The 15,400-nt window shown below is 48.8% G+C and overlaps 1 protein-coding gene across 1 annotated transcript in view; it reads left to right on the forward strand.

The window, feature by feature from the left end:
* Positions 1 to 15,400, forward strand: part of USF2 (upstream transcription factor 2, c-fos interacting) — a 33,692-nt gene that overhangs the window by 9,667 nt on the left and 8,625 nt on the right. Inside the window, exons 2-7 of the mRNA XM_058195469.1 lie at positions 3,122 to 3,168; positions 7,436 to 7,551; positions 8,436 to 8,555; positions 9,642 to 9,795; positions 12,130 to 12,217; positions 14,358 to 14,416. Of these exons, the coding sequence (XP_058051452.1) occupies positions 3,122 to 3,168; positions 7,436 to 7,551; positions 8,436 to 8,555; positions 9,642 to 9,795; positions 12,130 to 12,217; positions 14,358 to 14,416 (584 nt within the window). The remainder of the gene's footprint in view (positions 1 to 3,121; positions 3,169 to 7,435; positions 7,552 to 8,435; positions 8,556 to 9,641; positions 9,796 to 12,129; positions 12,218 to 14,357; positions 14,417 to 15,400) is intronic.

The following is a 15,400-nucleotide window of genomic DNA, read 5'->3' on the forward strand; positions in this document are numbered from 1 at the left end:
AGCACCTTTGGGTCTCCTGTTTTAGAACTGCTGTCCTTTCACATCCACTTGCACTCTGAGCGCATAGATGAAACTCCCAATTGGTGTCGTGTCCCCCTCCCCCTCCGACGACCGGGTCTGGGAAGTCTGTATCAAGCATGGCCACGAAGCCTCTGCAGCTTTGCCAATGTCGTGTCCCACTCCTCCTCTGACGGCCGGGTCGGGGAAGTCCGTATCAAGCGTGCCTCTGCAGCTTTGCCAAAGTTCTGTCAGAGTTCTCAGGGCAGGCAGGAGACCAGGATGTGACTTCAGCAATCCAATTTAGACTTTGCCTGACTCAAAGAATGCCAGAAAGCAGATCCTTTATATAGGCCATGGGGTGTGGCTCCATGACTCAGCACTTATCCAGGCCTGCCCCTCCCTTCCTTTTGCTGACGTCGCCTCTCCACTCTCCGGAAGCGTGGGTCCCTCCAGCCTCCAGCTGCCAGTAATTCCAGCTCGTGACTGGCTTCACACTCCCCAGGCTCACATGATCTGGGAGAGGGGCCCAGCTGCTCTGTTTTTCCAGGCATGGTGCCAGGACTGGGGGCTGGAGGCATGCCAGGACATTCTTCTGCACTATCAGCGTCTGGCAGGAGACGAGAGGGGCCCGGCTGCGGAGAGGGGGGCGAGCGAGGCACAACAGCCAAATTCCTTTCAGATTTCTCAGGGCAGGCAGGAATCCAAGTTGTGACTTCAGCAAACTAAATGAGACTTTGCTTGACTCAAGCTGGTCCTTTATATAGGCTGTGGGGTGTGGCTCCATGACTCAGCACTTATCCAGGCCTGCCCCTCCCTTCTTTCTGCTGACGTCGCCTCTCAGATCTCCGGAAGCGGGGATCTGTCCACTGTGGATTCTGTTCCTCTGAATCTGCTGCCGGTAATTCTAGCACGTGGCTGGCTCCCTGCTCACACGCTGTAGGAGTGAGATTTGTTTGTTCATTCCTGACATTCTGTCCTGGCATGGGGCCAGGGCTGGGGGCTGGAGGCATGCCAAGCCGTTCCTCTTCATTATCAGACTCTGAATCTGATAGCAGGCCCGCGAGGAGGCGGGAGGGGCCCAGCTGAGGAGAGGAGGGAGGACGAGGCACAACACTTGGCCTCGGTAAGTCTCAAGAGAGAGTGCTAAGGACCAGAAGACTCAAGGAATATATAAAGCCTTCCATTCCTTCACCCTCACTTCCACCCTTCAGTAAGAACTGAAGAAGCTTCATAGATGAATAGCGAAACATCTTCAAGAAAAAAGCGAAGTCCAGTTGCCTTCTGAAAAAAAGCACCTTTTATGACAATCCTGTAAGTAGGAGAACACCTGCATCATTTCAGTTGCTTGACAACAACGTTGTTTTATTGCGTGCAGCGGAGCACATTGCGGTGGGTGGGTGCATTCCGGCTTTGCATTGTGCCCACTACCCCCACTGAGCGTCTTTTGAACACCTTCTCTTTTTGAAGTTCTCAACTAGGCATTGGCCATTGGATTTCCACCGTTTCATTGGGGGAACCTTGACACCAGAAGGTTATTTGATCATGAATTGTGACCCTGGCGCAGACAAGGTCTGTTTTCTGTGCCAAGTGCTCCATCTTTCGGCTTTTGAAGTCTCTCTGTGCGAGTGAACACCAGAGCTGGAGGCTAAAATTCGAAGTGCTCTGTGCTGCTTTCCTTTAAAACAGGGCAGCGAACCGAAGCTGTTTTGCAGCGTCTGAGTGGCTTTTATTTTTGAAACAGATTGCAAAACTCCCTAAAAATGAGGCAGTCATTTTGGACGGGGGGGGGGCGGGGGCGAAGAGATTCTAATCTTTTTGCCACCGAGCGCCCAAACCGGAACACATGCCCCCACCAGGGGTGAAATCCAGCAGGTTCTGACAAGTTCTGGAGAACCGGTAGCGGAAATTTTGAGCAGTTTGGAGAACTGGCAAATAGCACCTCTGGCTGGCCCCAGAGTGGGGAGGGAATAGAGAATTTGCAATAACCATTTCCCAGGAGTGGAGTGGGAATGGAGATTTTGCAGTATCCTTCCCCCAGAAGTTTTTTTTTTTTTTTTTTTGTTTACATTTATACCCCGCCCTTCTCCGAAGACTCAGGGCGGCTTACAGTGTATAAGGCAATAGTCTCATTCTATTTGTATATTTTTTTTTACAAAGTCAACTTATTGCCCCCCCAACAATCTGGGTGGAGAGGGAATGGGGATTTTGCAATATCCTTCCCCTGGAGTCCGGTAGGAATGGAGATTTTGCAGTATCCTTCCCCTGCCACGCTCACCAAGCCACACCACGCCCACAGAACCGATAGTAAAAAAATTTGGATTTCACCACTGGCGCACACGCACCAGAGCGCCGGAAACTTGAAGACCAGCTGGCTGATGTGCATGCCCATGCCGGCCAGCTGGTCTTTGGATTTCCGGCACACGCATTCATGCAGGCCAGCTGGTCTTCATGTGCACCGGAAACCGGAAGACCAGGTGGCCGGGGCGAGCCAGAAGAGCAGCTGGCAACAGCGCATGTCCCCACAGAGAGGGCTCTGTGTGCCACCTCTGGCACGCATGCCACAGGTTCACCATCACGGTTCTGTATGCTGCTAAAACTTTTCATCTGGCTCATTTTGGTTTAAAGGTAAAGGTAAAGGTAAAGGTTTCCCTTGCACATACATGCTAGTTGTTGCTGACTCTAGGGGGCGGTGCTCATCTCCGTTTCAAAGCTGAAGAGCCAGCGCTGTCCGAAGACGTCTCCGTCGTCATGTGGCCGGCATGACTCAATGCCAAAGGCGCACGGAACGCTGTTACCTTCCCACAAAAGGTGGTCCCTATTTTTTCTACTTGCATTTTTAGGTGCTTTCGAAACTGCTAGGTTGGCAGAAGCTGGGACAAGTAACGGGAGCTCACCCCGTTACACGGCAGCACTAGGGATTCGAACCGCCGAGCTGCCGACCTTTCGATCGACAAGCTCAATGTCCTAGCCCCTGAGCTACCGCATCCCTTATTTTGGTCCTATGAGGGTTAAAAATAAACCACCTCTGTGCTTAATTGTTGAGTTCCCCCTCCTCCCTTTCCCCTATCTAGCAGGAAGGAAATAAAAGCTGAATTCTTTTTTTCTTCCTTTTGTGTTTCAGCCACGAGAAAGATCAAGAAAGTGAAGATGGAGTTGAGCTACGAGAAGGTAAGGAGAACTCTTGGGCCGGTCCAGAAATGTCCCAAACATAGAATAGAATAGAATTTTTATTGGCCAAGTGTGATTGGACACACAAGGAATTTGTCTTGCTCTCAGTGTACATAAAAGAAAAGATACGTTCATCAAGGTACAACATTTACAACACAATTGATGATCAATATATCAATGTAAATCATAAGGATTGCCAGCAATAAGTTATAGTCATACAGTCATAAGTGGAAAGAGATTGGTGATGGGAACTATGAAACGATTAATAGTAGTGCAGATTCAGTAAATAGTCTGACAGTGTTGAGGGAATTATTTGTTTAGCAGAGTGATGGCCTTCGGGAAAAAACTGTTCTTGTGTCTAGTTGTTCTGGTGTGCAGTGCTCTATAGCGTCGTTTTGAGGGTAGGAGTTGAAACAGTTTATGTCCAGGATGCGAGGGATCTGCAAATATTTTCACGGCCCTCTTCTTGATTCGTGCAGTATACAGGTCCTCAATGGAAGGCAAGTTGGTAGCAATTATTTTTTCTGCAGTTCTAATTATCCTCTGAAGTCTGTCTGCATCCATGGATGCATGGATGGCATTTCTGCAGCCAGGGGTATAAAAATGGGAGCATATATATTTAATATTACATGTCTTGATGGCAGCAACCACTGTATATATGTACCACACTGGAAAAATGAGGAACCACCCATAGTAGAAGATGTAATTAAAAAAAAATACTAGATTGTGCAGAAATGGATAGTTTGATATTAAAGATAAGGAAGATACAGAATATTTTCAGACATGGGACTTATTTTATCAGTGGTTGGACAATAGAAGTGGAAATTAGAAACTGGAAAAATACTATTATGTATGTCTTCTGTTTAATATATTCTTATATATTATTAGGTAAGCAAATTGACCCAGACAATACGCTGTTCATAAAGCACTTATATATGTTAAAGAAAAATATATAAATAAACTGTTAAAAAAAGGGGGGGGGAGAGCAAAGCTGTCTCACCTTCTGTCTGGATCTAACCTGCAGATGATTTTGCAACCAACATCTAGCATCTTAGGTTTTTGCAGGCTGTCATATGCAGGATACAACATTCCTTGTTGAATACTAATTGGTGTTCTGACCTAGGCTTCCTTCGAAATTATAAAGCACAATCTTAGTCCCGCAAAACCTCTTTTATTTATACGACTGTAAATTACTTTCATTTATAGTCCGCAAGGCTTGATAAACGGTCTTTCAGATTAAGGTTATCAACACCCACCTAGCTCACGTGGAATGCTGCCAGAGAGCTAATTTCCAGACGCAGGGCAAGGCCAAACTTGGCACAGAGTTACAAACAGAACTTTCAAATCTTGAATCGGCCAGATGAACTAATTGCTTCCTGCAAAAGCTCATGTCCTATTCACTCTTCTTTTATGTTGAATAGAATAGAATAGAATTTTTTATTGGCCAAGTGTGATCTGACACACAAGGAATTTGTCTTGGTGCATATGCTCTCAGTGTACATAAAGGAAAAGATACGTTCATCAAGGTACAACATTTACAACACAAATGATGGCCAATATATCAATATAAATCATAAGGATTGCCAGCAACAAAGTTACAGTACAGAAGGGCCAATCATCTCCAAGCCTTACTCCCAAGTCGACCCTGTTTTCTTAATTGATCTTGCCGTCTGGCAGCTCTGCCCATGAGCACACTGGGAACAGGTTCCCGCTGTTGTTCTGCCTCGTTGCTGTCAGACTCCGGAGGCTACACATAACTATCAGATGGCCTTGGCCCTCTCTCTCTGCCTCTGATGCAGAGCCCTCATCCGAGCTTTCCCCAGCCCCCAGGACTGGCCCAAATTCCTTCCCAACCTCCTCACTGTCGGACTCTGCTGCCAGCTCTGCTGGCCGCCGGAGGGCCACAACAATTGGAGAGGGAGGGAACTATCCATCTGCAAGGAAGACTGTCACTTGTCTCAAAGAAACCTGTTGTGTCCCACTCCTCCGCTGATGGTCAGGGAAATCCGAATCAGGCGTGCCTCTGCAGCTCTGCCAAAGTCCTAGCAAAGTCCTCAGGGCAGGCAGGAGACCAGAAAGTGACTTCAGCAAGATATGTTAGACTTTGCCTGACTCAGAGAATGCCAGAAAGCAGATCCTGTATATAGGCCATGGGGTGTGGCTCCATGACTCAGCACTTATCCAGGCCTGCCCCTCCCTTCCTTCTGTCGCCGCCGCCTATCAATTCTTCTGAAGCGAGGGTCACTCCAGTCTGCAGCTGTTGGTAATTGACCTCCCTCAGGCTCACATGCTGTGGGGGAGGGGTCTAGTTGCTCTGTTTGCCTGGGCATGGAGCCAGAGCTGGGGGCTGGAGGTACTTCTTCCTCCTCAGCCTGTCTGGGCATGGAGCCAGGGCTGGGGCCGGGAGGCATGCTAGGACATTCCTCAGCGTTCGGAAGCAGATAAGAAGGCCCCGGCTGCGGTGAAAGCGGGCGAGACACAACAAAACCCAGAGTCCTGCAGATATAAGCAGACTACAGCTCCCATCAGGCCCAACCAGCGTGGCCTGGTGGGAGTTGTGGCCCACCAGTCTTTGCACAGCTCCGGATTCTGTCTTAGGTGCATAATGTGCCTTCCCCTCCTGTGCCAGTCAGTGCAACCTGTGCTAGGATATTTTTTTTCTGCTTCTCCTGGTCCCACATTCACACTATTAAGATCAGTTTGAAAAGTAGTGTGCGATCCATGTTCGCACGGTGTTTTTGTCACTGTCGCTCAGCTCTCTGGAGTTCCAAAGTCACCGACGACAAGTTAGTCCTCGACTTAAGACCGCGACTGAGCCCAAGATTTCTGTTGCTTAAGCGAGACGGTTAAGTAAATTTTCCTCCATTTTATGACCTCTTTGGCCGCAGTGGTAAGTGGATCGCTGCGGTGCTTAGGTTAGTAACCCGGTTGTTAAGTTAAATCTGCCTTTCCGATTGGTACTTGGCTGGTAAGAAGGTCGCAAAAGGTGATCAGGTTAGCCCAAGCGCCATAAATATGAGTTGCCAAGGATCTCACGTGGGCATGGGGATGTTGGCAATGGTCGTAAGTGTGAAAAAAGGGTCATAAAGTCACTTTCTTTCAATGCAGTCGTAAATGAACTGCTATAAATAGAGCAGGGGTCTCCAATCTTGGCAACTTGTGGAATTCTGGGAGTTGAAGTCCATAAGTCTTAAAGTTGCCAAGGTTGGAGACCCCTGAAATAGAGGATTGCTGTACATTTTCTTCTCTTCCAGATGCCCTGTTGGCTGTCCCAGCTGTACATCCTTGATGTACAGAGAACAAAGGACATTTAATAGCAATCCGCATCAGTCTGATGTAAATGTTGAGAATATTTATTTATTTATTTATTATTTATAATTTAATTTCTAGACCGCCCCTTCTCCCGAAGGACTCAGGGCAGTTTACAGCCATATTAAAACACAGAATATAAATAACAAATTTAAAAAGAATTAAAAACAAATATTTAGTAGGCCAAATCAACTAAAACGGTCATAGGCCGACATAAAAGCCCATTAAAATTACAATTAAAATACACTTAGGCTAGTCCTGCACGATGAAATAATAAAGTCTTCAGTTCACGTTTGAAGGTCCGGAGGTCGGGGAGTTGGCATAACCCCGGAGGCAGCTCGTTCCAAAGGGCCGGTGCTGCCACAGAGAAGGCCCTCCCTCTGGGGGCCGCCAACCAACATAGTTTGGTCGACGGCATCCTGAGAAGGCCCACTCTGTTCAACCTCTGGTGGCTCAACAGGCTAATGCAGCCTGTTATTAACAGCAACTGCCTGCAATATTGCAGGTTCAAGTCCCACCAGGCCCAAGGTTGACTCAGCCTTCCATCCTTTATAAGGTAGGTAAAATGAGGACCCAGATTGTTGGGGGGCAATAAGTTGACTTTGTATATAGTATACAAATGGATGAAGACTATTGCCTGACATAGTGTAAGCCGCCCTGAGTCTTCGGAGAAGGGCGGGATATAAATGCAAATAAAATAAAATAAATAAAAATAAATAAAATAAACCTTGCTACGGCTGATATTTGAGAGGCTGATGGTGAGAGTTCCACTCTCAAGAGCAGCCCCCCTCCCCACCCCGCCACCCCCCCACCCCATCACTCTTCTGCAAGTCCCTGATTCAAATCCACACCTTTCAAACCTGGTTTCCTGTCTGCCAGGGGCTCTAGAATTAATGTTATTTAAGCTTTCCGGGCCGTTGGTCATGAAACTGTCCATTGAAATCTCTTTCTCTGCCAGGGGACGGCACCAATGCAGATGAACAGACAGCAGTGGCCATTGCCAGTGTCCAGCAAGCAGCCTTTGCAGACCATAATATCCAATATCAGTTTCGAACAGAGAACAATGGAGGGCAGGTAATGTCTGTGTTGGGAAGGTTGGATTTTGGACTTTGGGTGGCGCTCCAGCAATTAAAGACTTCCTTCCCTTGCGCTTTGAAGATAGTGGAATATAGCCGGCGAACGCCTATATCCGTGATGGTCAATCTATGGCATCTGTGCCACCGGTGGCACGCAGAGCCCTCTTTGCGGGCATGCCAGCCGTTGCCACAGCCTGTCTATACTACACGTATGCCTGTGCCTCCTGCCAGCCAGCTGGTCTTCGGGTCTCAGCCGTGCATGTGCGGGGAGCAGGGCACATATGGGGGACCCACGTGTGGACACGCAGGGATGTGCATGTTGGTGCAGGAGGCTTTCAAGGCCCAAAACAGGGTGCGGGAGGGCTCGCACGGGTCCCCAATACTCCATTTTGGCTTCCAGTTTGGTGCAGGAGGCTTTCTAGGCGTAAAACGGGCCCCCCGTTTTGGGCCTGGGAAGCCACCTGCATCAAACCAGAAGCCAAAATGGGGCACGGGGTGGGGGGTGGGGGGTGCATTTGCAGGGGTCCAGAACACATGCGCAAGGGACATGCACACATGTGGGGGATGTGTGTGGATGCATGGGGGCATGGCGCATTGCATTTTGGGGGTTCGGGCGGGCATACGCGCATTCGTGCGCGCACACTTTGGGCACTTGGCACCAAAAAGGTTAACCATCGCTGGCCTATATTAAGGGAATCCATTCCCATTTCTGACTCATTTCATTGCGCTCCCCCCCAAAAGTGTTTTTCGTTGTGGAAAAACATCCCATAGCGGATTTTGATTGTTTTGAGATCTTCAAGTGGGGTGAACGTCACCTCGTCCCTCCCCATAAATCCCAACTTCAGCCGGAAGAGTGATATGGCTTCTGCTGTTTCTCTCCAGGTGACATACAGAGTCGTTCAGGTGACGGACAGTCAGCTGGATGGACAAACGGATGCAACGGGGGCCGTTAGCGTGGTCTCCACCGCAGCTTTCACCAGTGGCCAGCAAGCTGTTGCTCAGGTGAGAAATTTTTTTTTTCTAACCCCTAGTATTAGTAGTATTGCTGCGATTGGTCGCACGGTCAACCAGAGGTTTAGATTGGAGTTGCTGTTTTTATCCACCTAAGTCCTTCCAGAGCTCCTGGGATAGACAGATGATGTTGTTGTTTGATGGCGTCAGAGGATGTAAGCTGTTCTGAACAAAGCTGCCTTTTGCAGATGACTAATGGTGATTTTTGTCAATGACGGTGCTGTTCTAGTGGTGCTGCAGATGTTTTGGTATTACACACCCAAGGCCCCTATCGCTTTTGGTACTACTTTTGCATTCTTTTGCCACAGTTGTTCTACTCCTATTTGCAGGCCTTTGCATTTTTCCTGATTTTTCTCCAGTTCTTTTTCCTCTGATCGAGTTGTTAAGTCTGGGGTGTTGTGTGGCAGGTGCTGAATTCTAAAGTCCCAGAGCACTTTGCCTTCTTCGTTTTCGATGGCTTTATCTCTTTTGCGGTTCCAGCAGTTCTCACTTTGCAGGCAGATGGTATGCATGCAAATTTCTTGGCAAGATTTCTCAAAAGTGGTTTGCCGTTATTTTGTTTCCTGGGGCTGAGACAAGGTGACTGGCACAAAATCGGCTTTGTGCCTAAGACGGGACTAGAACTCACCGTCTCCCACTTTCTAGCCTGGTGCCTTAATCACCACACCAAACAGGCTCTTTTTAACCTGTTACCTGTTGTTAAACACAAGAGGGCAGTGCCTACTTTCAGTTCATCAGCAGATCTACACTCCTCACTTTCCCCTTTCCTCTGTTTCTGTAAATCCGTTCCTGGACTGTGTATTGATTTCCTAGTCTGCACGAAGTCTTGATTTAATTGAGTTCTCCTAATGTTTAGCCCCAGCTGTCGGCCTGCCTGCCACTCGCATCACCCTTAGCTAGTTATGAATAAAAGCCAAGGTTTTATTTCCTGTGCCAATCTTCCAGTGCAGTAGTAGACTCAAGTCTTCCCCTTGTTCTTTATCCATTATTTATCCAGATTCGGGTAATCCATTATTTATCTGGCTTTGGGTGGTTTGCTGTCACAGGAGCCACAAATGCCTCTCCTTCTGTTTCCAGGCTGTGATTCAGAACCCTTTCAGTAACGGTGGGAGTCCGGCCACAGATGCCGTCAGTGGTGAAGCCCGTTTTGCATACTTCCCTGCTTCCACGGTGGGGGATGCCACGGCAGTTTCCGTACAGACAACCGATCAGTCGCTGACACAAGCTGGAGGTAGGAAATGAGGGATCCCGCAGAGCTCCTTGAGATGGCTTTGATGCAGTCTTTCCACCTCTCTTGAACTACCACCCCTACAATCCCCAATCATTGGCATGTGAAGCCCAGACTAGCCCACACGTGCGCAGATGGTTGTCGTGTCCCACTCCCACTCCGACGCATCAAGGAAGTCCGTAACAGACTTGGCGACGAAGCCTTTGCAACTTGCCAAGTTCCTTCGAGGTTTATCAGGGCAGGCAGGAGTCCAAATTGTGACTTCAGCGATAGAATCCGATATCAGCAAACTAGCTAAGACTTTGCTTGACTCAAGGTTGGAATGCCAAAAGCAGGTCCTTTATATAGGCTGTGGGGTGTGACTACATGACTCAGCATTTATCCAGGCCTGCCCCACCCCTCCTTCTGCTGGCGTCGCTTCTCAGATCTCTGGAAGCGAGGGTCCTCCCACTCTGAATTGTCTTTAGCTGGATCTGCTGTCAGTAATTCCAGCACCTGGCTGGCTTCCTCTGACGGCTGAGCCAAAGGAACACACGCCATATGAGTGAGGTTTATTGGGCTTGTTCGTTCACTCCTGGCATCCTCTCCGGGCATAGGGCCGGGGGCTGGAGGCGTGACAGGCCGTTCATCTTCATTATCAGACTCGGAGTCTGATAAAAGACCCGGTTGGAGACGGGAGGGGCCCAGCTGAGGAGAGGAGGGAGGACGAGTCACAACAATGGTGTTCGTGTGCATGCATTGCACATGCGAAAAGCACGCGCTTGTGCAGAGGGTGCGATTTCACGCGCTGTGCACGTGGGGGGCATGTGAAAGCCGTGCACATGCACAGATGAGGTTGCAGCGCCGTGCACAGGGGGTTCACGTGCGAAAGCCGTGTGCATGCGCAGATGGTGCACGCACAGCGCACGGGGAGGAGCCGTACATTAGCACGGATGGCACGCGCGCAAAGCGTGTTCCTGTTTAACACTCAATGAGTAAAAGGTTTGCTCATTGTTAACACTGTATGTAAAAGGAGTCAAAACTATTGATTAAAGTGCCACAGATTAAAACCCCGATGAACTAAACAGTTGCTCTGTTTACATGACAGGCTTTACCCAGACAAATGAACCATCTGACTTGATCTACCTGTGTTTCCCTGAAAACAAGACCCGTCTTACATTTTTTTTTTGAATCCCAAAATAAGCGCTTGGCCTTATTTTCGGGGAGGCCTTATTATTTTGGGGCGCGGGAGCAAGACGGGGCTCCTCTTGCCATCTTACCTGATTTCCAGCTCTGTCTCCCTAACCCTAACCAGAGGAAATGGCGAGGACTGGCTGCTTATGTGTTTAAATATTTTCGGGGAGGGCTTATTTGAGTCCATGAGCTCATAAGCCCGATTGGGCTTATTATCGAGAGGATGTCTTATTTTCGGAGAAACACGGTAATGGACACCACATGTTAAGATTGTGGGCCCATCCCACAAGATGCTGCCTGAAGAAATGGTTTAATAGTTTATCTGTACATATAAAAACAGCCTGGGAAACCCTATATGTTTAGTATTGCTACACGCAGGGGATAAGCCTATCCATTCCTTGAAACTACTTTTCATTATTCATTTTCTTTTTTTGGAGAGGGTGGGGGGAGGTGGATAGAAGAAATAAAGGAACAGCCCAGTGAGGAGAGACCAAGCTCAGCAGCAAGCTTCAGATTTATTGGGAGAAGGAGGAAAATTGGGAACGGGTTGGAGGGGGGTGGGAGGATTTATTTATTTATTTATTTATTATTTTGATTTGTATACCGCCCTTCTCCCGAAGGACTCAGGGCGGTTTACAGCCGAATAAAAAACAAAAATACAAAAATTAAAACATTATTAAAAAACTGATTCAATTTGGCTAGAAATAATTAAAACTCTAATAAAACTCTAATAAAAGCCCCCATTATTAGGCCAGCCCTGCCCGATGAAACAGAAATGTCTTGAGCTCGCATCGAAAGGTCCGGAAGTCAGAGAGTCGACGTATCCCTGGAGGTAGCTCGTTCCAGAGGGCAGGAGCCCCCACAGAGAAGGCCCTCCCCCTGGGGATCGCCAGTCGACATTGTCTGTTCGACGGCACCCTGAGGAGACCCTCCCTATGGGAGCGCACTGGTCGATGGGAGGCAATCGGTGGCAGCAGGCGGTCCCGTAAATAACCCGGTCCTATGGATGGGGATCAAATGGACAAAAAGCAACAGCTAAGTCTTTTCACACAAGCATTTGGCAGTGCAACATTTTCTTGCAGGCGCCCTCTTTCCTCCATTTTTTTCCCAATTTTTTAGTTATTTATTTGGTGGCGTAATATCTTCTCCACGTTGCTCCTTCAGGTCAGTTCTACGTGATGATGACCCCCCAAGACGTGTTGCAGACCGGAACGCAACGTACCATAGCTCCCCGCACCCACCCCTATTCCCCGTACGTACTGCTTCGGGCACATGCTTGAAGTTTCAAAATCAGGGTCTTGTAGTCGGGGAAGTTATGGACATTCTGCAGTGCGTTGGTGGGGTGGGGGAAAGGAGGGAGGGAGGCGAGCTGGAATTGGGCAGAAGAGGTAAGGCCGCAATTCTGGAGTCGGGGAAGAGAGAAAGCAGGCAAATCGGTGTGCCAGAATATAAAGGAATATAGCTAAGGAAGGATGGATCCGGGGTGGGCTGCTGGGGGTTCGCAGGGGTTCGAGAGAACCTCTAGCTAGGATTCTGTGCAGTTTGGAGAACCCCCAAATCCCACACCTGGCTGGCCCCATCCACCCCTCCCCTCCCCTCTGAGGAGTTCCCGTGTGGCCAGTTTTGGATGGAGGTAAGTGCAGGGCGTGCACGGAGGTTTGAGGAGAGCGAAAAACGGACCTACCGGAAGTTCGGGAAGGCCAGAAATGGGCCCGTTTCCAGACTTTAGAGGGCATCCAGAGCCCGGGGAGGACAAAAACGACACCTACCCCCACCCCCGTGGTTCAGGAGGTCGACTAGGCCGCGCCCACCATGGCCATACCCACCCAGCAACTGGGCAGAGAACCCCTTGCTAAAAGTTTTGAAGCCGACCCCTGGATGGATCAGACCAATATTGGGGGACAATGTGCGGTGGAATCTCCAGTGAGGCTGGAAGGAAGAGTGAAGAAAGGACCAAGATTAGAGTCTTCGCAATGCAGAAAGCAGCACAGGCAGGCTTGGTCTCCCCAGAATCCCTGAAGCCTTATGTGACACAAGGGAATGCAGTCAGCCTGGCACGATTCTTGTAACATGGGTGGCTAACAATAAAACTTCCGCTTGAGACTGTTATCCTACCTTATCACAATAAATACGACTTCTGGAATTCTTGACCTGGCCTGCTTCAGAAGGCTGACTTCAGTCTTGAAAGCATGTCTAAAGTTTGATGGGGGGGGACATGTAGTTCACAGTCGCTCAACTATACCGGTGTTCTCCCAGAAAAAAAATGTGGATATTTTTTCTTCTTTTATTTCCTTGTTGTTGTTTTGTTATTCTTTTTAAAGCAGGGGTCTCCAACCTTGGCCCCTTTAAGACTTGTGGACTTCAACTCCCAGAGTCCCTCAGCCAGCAAAGCTGGCTGAGGAACTCTGGGAGTTGAAGTCCACAAGTCTTAAAGGGACCAAGGTTGGAGACCCCTGCTTTAAAGCATCTTTGAGAAAGGAAAAAGACCTAAATCATTTTACGTCAGCAGTGTGCAGTAGCAGCAGCTAAAAAAGCTAATACAGTCCTTGACTGTTTAAACAGAGTCATAGAATCAAAATCGGGTGAAGTGTTAGTACCGTTTTATAAAAGGCTTAGTAAGGCCACACCTGGAATACTGCATCCAGTTTCGGTGGCCACATTACAAAAAAAGATGTTGAGACTTCTGGAAAAAGTGCAAAGAAGAGCAGCTAAGATGGTTAAAGACCTGGAGACTAAAGAACGGTTGCGGGATTTGGGTTTGGCTAGTCTAGAGAAAAGAAGGATTAGAGGGGATGTGATAGCAAGATTCCAGTATTTGAGGGGCTGCTACAAAGAAGTGGGGGGGGTCAGTTTATTTTCCAAAGCACCTGAAGGCAGGACAAGAAACAGTGGTTGGCAACTAATCAAGGAGAGAAGCAACCTGGAATTGAGGAGAAACTTCCTAACAGTGAGGACAATTAACCAGTGGAATAGCTTGCCTTCAGAAGGTGTGGGTGCTTCATCACTCGAGGATTTTAAGAAGAGACTGGACAGTCACTTATCTGAAATAATATAGGATCTGAAATAGTATAGGATCTCCTAGTTGAGCAGTGGGGGCTGGACTAGAAGACCTCCAAGGTCCTTTCCAGCTCTACTCTGATTCATTTTCCAAAACTGTTGAGCTTTGCAACCTTAGGGAGACAAGGCGGAGAAAGGGTCCACCTGAATTGTTGCCTTTCTGACGGGTTTTAGAAAAACAAACACTCTGTTTTAGCAATCAGCACTGAACTGATGTTCCTTCTCTTTCCAATTCAGACTGATAGAAAACGTTCTGTCAGTTCTAAGATGGGAACAGGGTTTCCGAAAGCTGTTGTGCTTTCTGATTCGTTCAACTCCCTTCCTTCAAATTCTAGGAAAATGGACGGGACGCGGACGCCGCGAGACGAGAGGCGAAGAGCTCAGCACAATGAAGGTAAGCAGAAAAACCAAGCTGGGTGAGCTCTCTGCTGCCTTCAAATTTGTGCCCTAATCAAATGAGGAAGGACTGCATTGCTCTGAAACACAATTGAAAAAAGGCCCAATTTATTTCCCCTTTTCCCAATTCTTGGAAAGCGCCATGATGGCGCAGTGGTGAGAATGCGGTACTGCAGGCTAGCTCTGCCCACTGCCAGGAGTTGGATCCTGAGTGGCTCAAGGTTGACTCAAGCCTTCCAGCCTTCTGAGATCGATAAAATGAAGACCCAGATTCTGGGGGCAATAGGCTGACTCGCTAAACTGCTTAGAACAGGGGTGTCAAACTCAAGGCCGGTGGGCTAGATCCGGCCCATGGGGTGCTTAGATCTGGCCTGTGGGGCCGACCTGGAAACACAGAAGAACCAGCCCATGGTGCTTCTGCCAGCGAAAATGGAGCTTGGGGCTGTGCACAGTTTCCCCCCCACCCCGGCTACATTTTTCGTTGCGCCAGCCTCCTGCAGCCCTCTGCCAGCGAAAACTGAGCTTGGGGGCCTGCTCCCGTTTTTGCTGGCAGAGTGCTGCAGGAGGGCATCCCAGCTGAAAACTGAGCCGGGGGAACCTGGGCTCCATTTTTACTGGCAGAGGCATCACGGGCCGGTCCTTCTGTTTCCAGGTCAACCCCACAGGTGCCCCAGGCACAAGTGACATCAAGCTGGCATGCCCACCCTGGCCATGTCCCCACACCCCGAGGTCAAACACAACCCTGATGCTGCCATCCATGAAATCGAGTTTGACACCCCTGGCTTAGAAAATGCTATAAAGCAGGGGTCTCCAACCTTGGCAATTTTAAGCCTGGAGGACTTCAACTCCCGGAATTCCCCGGCCAGCTTTGCTGACCAGGGAATTCTGGGAGTTGAAGTCCGCGAAGCTTAAAATTGCCAAGGTTGGAGACCCCTGCTATAAAGCGCTAGGAAATAGTATATAAAACTAAGGACTACTGCTG

The sequence above is a fragment of the Ahaetulla prasina genome, chromosome 10 (assembly GCF_028640845.1).
Source record: "Ahaetulla prasina isolate Xishuangbanna chromosome 10, ASM2864084v1, whole genome shotgun sequence".
NCBI classification, from domain to species: Eukaryota; Metazoa; Chordata; class Lepidosauria; order Squamata; family Colubridae; genus Ahaetulla; species Ahaetulla prasina.